Source organism: Glycine max, chromosome 16 (assembly GCF_000004515.6).
Source record: "Glycine max cultivar Williams 82 chromosome 16, Glycine_max_v4.0, whole genome shotgun sequence".
Taxonomy (NCBI): Eukaryota; Viridiplantae; Streptophyta; class Magnoliopsida; order Fabales; family Fabaceae; genus Glycine; species Glycine max.
The window spans coordinates 1,099,001-1,107,318 of NC_038252.2; the positions used below are offsets into that span (position 1 = coordinate 1,099,001).

The 8,318-nt window shown below is 35.9% G+C and overlaps 1 protein-coding gene across 1 annotated transcript; it reads right to left on the minus strand.

The window, feature by feature from the left end:
* Positions 1-4,847: 4,847 nt before the first annotated feature.
* On the minus strand, positions 4,848-7,784 carry LOC100808511 (subtilisin-like protease SBT1.5). The gene has a single exon (XM_003547825.5). It carries the CDS (start codon positions 7,492-7,494, stop codon positions 5,164-5,166), a length of 2,331 nt encoding a protein of 776 aa, XP_003547873.1. The 5' UTR covers positions 7,495-7,784; the 3' UTR covers positions 4,848-5,163.
* Between the last annotated feature and the right edge of the window lie 534 nt (positions 7,785-8,318).

The following is an 8,318-nucleotide window of genomic DNA, read 5'->3' on the forward strand; positions in this document are numbered from 1 at the left end:
ATGAAAATAAAAGGTTGGAATAGTTTATTAAAAAAAGAATATGATATATTATTCATTACGAATGGAAGGAAGCAAGTAATATTCGCAACTAAAAAATTAGGTGGAGAAAGTTACGTTAACTTAAGAAGAGCGAAAAGATAGATGTCCGAAAATTTACATAATCGTCTCACTAGTAATCACCGATATTATCGAGAAATCCTTTCAAGTTTATAATTTAATCCACTTTTAAGCCATTGGACAAGTTGTAGATCAAGTTGATATTTTTTTAACTCAATTGTCTCACTACACACAACGCCAAGTTCACTTAATCTAATTAATTCTCTTCCTAACTCTTTGATTCCATTGACACTAATATTAATTGATGTGCAACACTCATGTTCATGTAGCATCGATTGATATTTGCGTGGGTAAAAATGGGACACTTCTAACTTTTCTCATGCCTAATTAAAAAATAGATGTCTTGTCGTTTTCTGCGCTGCAATTTGATGCAAAAATCCAAATTGAGAACAGACACGCTCTCCCCTTAACAAAATACATGAATCTTCCATATTTCTTTTTCTTCTTCTTTTTTTGGTCCTACACGAATCTTCCACTTAATTACAGGTACAGTTCTCATAGAACTATTGGGTTGCTTTCTCAGTCCATGATAGTGATGATGTCCAAATTTACACCTTGGTGATGAAAATGATGCTACCCAATTTTTTTGTCATGCCAGTGTAGGTTCTTATACAAATTCACATTTTAAATGGTTTTATTGTCCTGGGATTAGCTGGCCGGCTCACATTTGATTAAAAAACAGAAAATTATATTTTAAAATGTAATATGATTCATTTTAAACCTTTTTAAAAATTAACTATGAATTATGTAATAAAAAAATATTATTCATAAAAAATATAACATAATTTGTATCTTAAGTCACCTAAAAAACATTTACATCATATTTATTTAATCTATAATTTTATACTAAATCGAAATATTATATCACCATTTACAATTATTGAATCATATAAAAATTTTTAAATTTAATTTTTATTCAGTTTATACCTCTTATTTATTAACATTATTATTATTATATTAAATTGTAAAAAACCCACGAGGGCCCATGAACCCAGATTCAAATGTCTGGCTCTAGTTTTTACTGTATCTAATTGAAGATAAGAGTAATCATTGATGTTCATATTGTTTTTCACCTCTTAATCGTAATTTTGGTCAAACAAATTAATCCATGTTTCCAATGACAAAAATTGATCACCCATGTTGTATATAGTATCATGAAGCCACACACACACACACAAAAAAAAAAAACATCAATCACATCTTTTTAATTAATTTTGTCTTTTAAAAATAATTTCTGTTTTAGAAGTTTTTTATGTTAAATTATTCATTTTCTCTATTAAAAATAGATAATACATTAACTATGTTTTTTATTTTACTTTTTGAATATCATAACTAAATAGAAGTTCGCTAATGAAATTAACTGATAACATAATCATACAACTTGATATTTCCAAATTTATATTATATTTTTTTTACTGAATATTATAATTATTTTAAAATAAAGGGAGTATGTGAAAAAGCTTTATTGGGTCATGGAATCTTTTCAAAATGATACTATGAGGGTCCAAAAAAATGAGATGAGACGTACTCCGAACATTTAACGCTTCTGCATTTATTTATGTACTTGTTGATACTGAAAGGAAATAAAATCTCACTGGCATTTTTATAGAGAAATTTTTGTAAGAACTTTATTAATTCGAAACACGTTTTATACTCGCAATGCATTTAAAAAAAAAAAACAAAACTGGTTGCAATCTATTAATTCGAAATACGTTTTATACTTGCAATCTCAACAGAGTTTTAGCCATATTATATAACAACCAAAAAAAAAAATACAAAACTATTTTGCGGATAAAACTGGAATTCACAACTGGTTGAACATTTTGGTTGGCGCAAACAAAAAATCTTGATAGATTGCATATCAACATAAAATTAGATATTCCTACTGAACATTTATATGTGAAACTTTTTTTTAATGAGAAGTTAAAGACTAATTACAGACTTTGACCGGAGGTTTCAAATAAAAATACAGATGGTAAATTTCTTATTCAGTTATATGAAACCTGATATTTAGCAAATGACTTTTTCTCTTCTCGGATGGAGAAAAGTTGTTTTACGGGTCAAGAAGCTGAGAAAGACATAAGAACTCAAGAAATTGTGGCCCATAGAACTGTGCTTAATTTAATAGCAAAATTTGGGCCAATAGAACATTTTGGGCGTGTAAAGTGTCCAACTTATCAAACTCATATCCAAAAATCTGTTTCATTTTCAATAGGGATGTTCATAGTTTGAGAATTTATATAACTACAATCATAACTAAATTATAAGTGAGTATAATCATAACTAGTTATAATTTGAAATAACCAGTTATTTTTTTTAAATAGTATATAATCAAATATGAATAAACTAGTTATATAACAAGTTATATTTAAAATCAATCATAAAATTGGTTATGAATGAATAAAAATAAGTAATTTGAAATAACCATTTTTATAAAATTAGTTATATTTTTATAATTATTTTTAAATAAAAATAAATTATTTGAAACAATCATAACTATAAAATTGATTATACTTTTATATAACTAGTTATATTTATATTTATTTTTTAAAATTAGTTTTTTTAGCTGCCCTATTTTTCATAGTGTTTCTCGGATTGTAGAAGTGTCCCGGTTAGTAGTAAACACCTTTGGGCTAAGTACTTCAGTTCAGCCCATTTTGTTATGGGCATCACAATACTCAGTTTTCAATTTCTCTCTACTTTTCATCTGGTCATTCTTTTTTTTTTTTTAAAGATTTTTATAAGTCAGAAATAATTACTTGAATACTGATTGCTATAAACAATAAAAATATGCTAAAAAATCTCTAAAGCAAAGTTTCATTTATCTTTTTTCTTCTTTTGGATGAGTTGGCAAACTCTTAATGGGCTGTGAGGGTCACACATATCCTATTAATGGGTGTACAGTTCTACAAAAATCAAATTTGACTTTGTTAAAGTGAGTGGAGTAATATAAAAGGGTAAATGCAAAACTCTTACGAACGTCTATTTTTCCAGTGCTGCAAATTTTCAGTGGAAGAAAAATACACAGAGAAAGATAGGTGTGGTTAATTTTAGAGGTTAAGTGATAAATCTATCTCCTATTGAAACTTTTCCAAAGAGAATCCACACACAACTATAATTATTGATAAAAAAAATCAATGAAATAAATTTTATCATGGTTGTTATACACGTGTTCTTATGTGCATCTCAATTGTTAGTTTTCACATTAACAGTTTCAAAATTTTACTTAGATCTTCATTGTTACATCCTTCACTTTAAGGGAATCAAATGCCTACTTCCATTTCTAACCAATTCCTTTCGTTTCTTTCTTTTAATATTTTTAATCCAAAAAAAGAAGTTTTTTTTCTCTCCCTCTCTATTTGAATTGAAAAAACCAAGGGACGCTTTCCTATTTATCCACGTCAATATAAGATATCTTTTTGGTATTGCTTTTGTGTTAAGAGATTATAAGAAGGAAAAAGCAAAAGACAATAGGGAACACCGAATGATACACACGCGATAAGCAGCTTGAAAAGAATTCTCATGATGTTGGGCCACGGTTGGCAAACCAATTTCTTTTCTTTTTTTGTCCAACTAAGAAGCTTTGTTGGAACGTCTAAGTTAGCTATTTTCAAAATTTCAATTCAACCTTCATCATTTGAATGCAGATTGTCTTGCGTCATTGCATGGCCAATTTCAGTTTTGATGCATCCGCAAATTTGAATTCTCAGTACGACCAGCCCTGTACATTTATTGGGAATCTTGCAAGAACTAAGCGAGCTAAAAGTTTACATCAATAACTTGAGGCCAAAATTTATTATTTTTATTTTTCCATGTCTCAGTGGTTAATAGTATGTGTTTGGATAAGAATTGAAATCACGTTGAATAGGAAAGTCACTTTTCAAATCATAAATGTCAAAACAATTATGTTATAATTTTCATCTAAAAGTTCGTTTGGGTTGAATTCAATTACTTCCCAAATACACATTAGTATTAGACAGTAGACATTGCAGGCTGCAGCTAAGGAATCACAGTGGTTCCAGGTGGATACTCATTGGATATCGTTAACTAATCTGAATTACACACATTTTATTTTGTTTTTGGATCCGTATTATACATATGAAATATTATAAGAAATCAATATGCAACCTTTCATTTATTGTTTACAAGGTGACTAAAACTTTAGAATTTTGATATCTTTGGTTTAACTGCATTGTAATACTTGATCTTAAAATTTAGAATATGAGATACCCCTGAATACGTCTATTCTTCACCAATCAGACAATGCATATCTATCCTGATAGATCCTGCCATGGATTTATCGCACAGTTGCAGCAATCACGTGATAAGTGCTGAAGAAAAAGAAAGAAAATAAGACAACCCCAAATATTTGTCTAGTTTTTTTTTGTCCTGTTGTAATGATCCTAGCGTGGCTTCTGTGCAGTACCTACGGAATGTTTGGTTTACACCAAAATGAATTTTCTATATCATAGACACATTTTTATGTGAAATGTATTTATCGAAATCAATTTAAATACACATGTCAATCATTTTACAATTCAAAATTAATTCCATCAAAAATCAATTCTTTCCCACTTTAAAACAAAAAACACTTCGTTTAAAGATTTGGTTGCTCAACCAGCTAAGTTTCTTGCAGGATATAACACTACCGTCTCTATCCACATGGGTTTACCAAATATTTGACTGATCAAGATATTAAAAAATTTCAAAGGATTCAACAGACAGCATCATTCAAAAAGGAAAGGAACCTTCCAAAATATTCTTATCCTCTTCTAAAAACAACATTTTCTACAAACATTCTTAATTATACAACATGAAAGATATACTTCCACCATACCTTTGTCTTTGATGATAACTTTCCCCCCTTTTGACAGCACCACCATCACGCTCTCTCTAACAAACCATCCTTCCTCCAGTTCTTACAAATGGAACACCTTCACAAACACATTCTCTATTAAGCACATAGAGCTTTTTTTTATTTTTAAAATACGATATTATCCAAGATGGATAAATACCCAAAATTTCTACACCCAAAACCTCAATCCACTAATCCAGAGGCTGCTGCATCGTCACAACAAGGGGACTTGTGACAGTATGCTTCCCATCAGACCAAACTATGAAGCCACTCTTCACACTAGAACCACCCGGAGAAAGCTTAACAGCCCTAATTTGAACCCTGACAAGAAAGTTGAGCTTCTGCCCCACCCTCCTGAAATTCAAGGTGTCCGGCTTCACGGTGACCACCGTTCCGCGTGGCGGCTTAACAGTGACCTTGTACACTGAACTAGGGTCCCCAACATTGGTCACAGTCCTAATAAAATGTGTAGCCATTCTCTTCTTTCCATATAGCTGAAACACTGCAGACAATGAAGGGTAATTGAGGTTCCCAGAATGTCCTGCCCTTTTAGCCCCACTGCAATCAGCATTCCTTCTAGTGATGACACGGATAGTGTTGGTGGTGTAATTTGAATTACACAAGAAATTCACATAATCATTAGAGGAGATATCATAAACCAAGCCAGGGTTCATGGCCTTGACGGGGTGAACATGGCCAGCACCATAATCAAACACTGAAGAAACATTCCCAGTGGACTCATCCAAGATGGGATCACCCTTGTTGTCCACAGTGTAAGCAGTGGTCATCAAAGCAGACCTAATAGAAGCAGGACTCCAATCAGGATGGGCTGCTTTCAACAAAGCAGCCAAACCAGAAACATGAGGACAAGCCATTGAAGTCCCAGAGAGGATGTTGAACTCAGTCCTGCGTCCATCAGAGGGTACCCCAGAGGGTCCAACATGATCAGGCCAAGCTGCAAGAATGTTCAACCCTGGGGCTATTACATCGGGCTTCAGAATCTCTGGAGACACAGGGTTTGGCCCTCTTGCTGAAAATGATGCCACCACAGGTGCTGGCCTAACCCCTAGTCTTGTTCCCTTGAACACGATTGTCGCTGTGGCCGGCGTCCGTGAATTCCCGATGTAACTCCGGATTTCGTCCCCGGCAGTGGCGCCAACCGCCGTGGCAGGTAATACGTGGCAATCAGCTACTAATCCTTCACCATCAAACACACCATTGGCCAAAATCATGCCAACTCCTCCATTTTTCTTAACTTGTTCACCTTTGGCAGCTCTTGAATTAATCCCTCTATCACACACAACAATTTTTCCTTTTACAAACTTAGGATCCAAGGAACCTTCTAAACAAAGTGATGATGAATACCCATCACCACCACCGCCAAATTGTTCAACACCCGCATAAACAATTGGATACATTCGACCCGGAGTTAGACCCGGTCCACCATAAATACTAATTCCAGGTACTATTTTTCCACTTCCAAGCTTCACATTCGCCGGGAAATCTCTGTCTAAGGTTCCGGCACCAACGGTGGTCACCCAAGGCGCCACATTGGTCACCGTGAGTCCGCCGGGACCACCGTTTCCCGCGGAGGCGGAGACAAAAACGCCGGCGGAGGCGGCGGCGAAGGCGCCAATAGCAATGACATCGAGATGGTAAGGTACCACAACACCTCCGACGCTCAGCGACGCCACGTCGACGCCGTCGGACACGGCGGCGTCGAAGGCAGCGAGAATGTCGGAGTCAAAGCAACCGCCGTTCCAGCAGACTTTATACACCGCGAGCCGCGCCTTCGGCGCCATGCCGGCGGCGACGCCCTTGGCGTACCCTAACGTGGACGCTGGCGAGACGTATCTCCCGGCGGCAATGGACGCCGTGTGCGTGCCGTGGCCGTCGGAGTCTCTCGGCGAGCGGAACTCAGTGGTCTCATTCATCTTCCCGTTGGTGGCCTCGTATCCGCCGGAGAACCACCTGGCGCCGATGAGTTTCCGGTTGCAGGAAGTGGCCGGAAAATTTTGTCCGGCGACGCACTTTCCCCTCCATTTGGCGGGAACGGGGCCGAGGTCGCGGTCGTTGAAGCTCTGGCGCTCCGGCCAGATTCCGGTGTCGATAACTCCGATGACGAGATCCGAGCCGAAATCGGTCTCGTGGAGCAAGCCGGTCCTGTCGGCGGTAGTTAAGCCGAGAAACTCAGGGGAGCGCGTGGTGTGAAGGGAACGAAGCTGTTCGGGAATGAGAGTGATGACGTGGCCGAGTGATTGCAGCTTCTGTGCCTCTGAAGGTGAGAGCTTTGCGGAGAAGCCATGAAAAACGGTGTCGTAGGTGTGTATAACAGAAGCGGTGGTGGAAATGGAAGAGAGGGAGGAGTCGTACCAGTGTTTGTGGGTAGGGAATATGGAAGGCTTGGTTTGGTGGTGGACTTGGACTATGAAAGTTTTACTATTTTCCTTCTCTGAAGTAGAACAAGTCACTGTTGCTATCAACAAAAAGGGGAGAATGACCAAGGAGCCAAATGGAGCCATTGAACAAGGAAGCTCTTTCAGTCTAGCAGTACAAGACTCTAGTGCTCGACTTCATAAACTATTCTCAATGTTTTCTCTCATTTCACACACCAAGTACAAAACAAACACATCTTTATTATTCCCAAAGTAAAAAAAAAGTGTCTACTTAACAAAATTTGCTATACACAAGGTTTAACTGTTTGAAGTCATTGTCAAAATTGTTTACATTATTTTATAATAATGTATAAGATAAATTTTCATTTTATTGACAGGATAGCAATCTATTCGAATTGATAATGCATATGAAAATTAAATTCTTTACCATTTTACATGAGAAATTGATACTTGTACGTCTTCTTTTTTTGTGCAACCAGCTTTGGCAATTAATGCTCCAATAAACAATTGTGGCTCCATAATTGGGTCCATGAATTACGTTAACCATCCGTGTCATAGGACTAAACTAAGACCCCTCCATCAAGTCTTGACTTTCCACTGAGTCCAAACAATCCATTTATATACACTCAAGTACCTTGTACCCATTACAGCAAACTAATATTGAAATTGAAAATCTACTCTCACCTAAAACAAGGTCCACCATTTGCCTGCAATTGCATTCCCTTTTCTGCCAAGTGTATTTTCTAATCCTCAGCCATTGTTAATTCCTTTTGTGGTATAAGTTAAGAGTGGGTTTTGTCTTCTAATAAAGTTTATGCTTAAGAATGAATTTCTCGTCACCGTGTCTATATGCTTAAGAAATCAAATTATTCGTCAACTAAATAAAACATTGTTAGTTTCATTCTTTTTCAATCCAGCCAATGTCATAAGATGAAAGTAATGTTCAAAAT

Coding starts and splice junctions, on each gene's coding strand:
- LOC100808511 (XM_003547825.5), bottom strand. CDS start 7,494: ATGGCTCCATTTGGCTCCTTGGTCATTCTCCCCTTTTTGTTGATAGCA.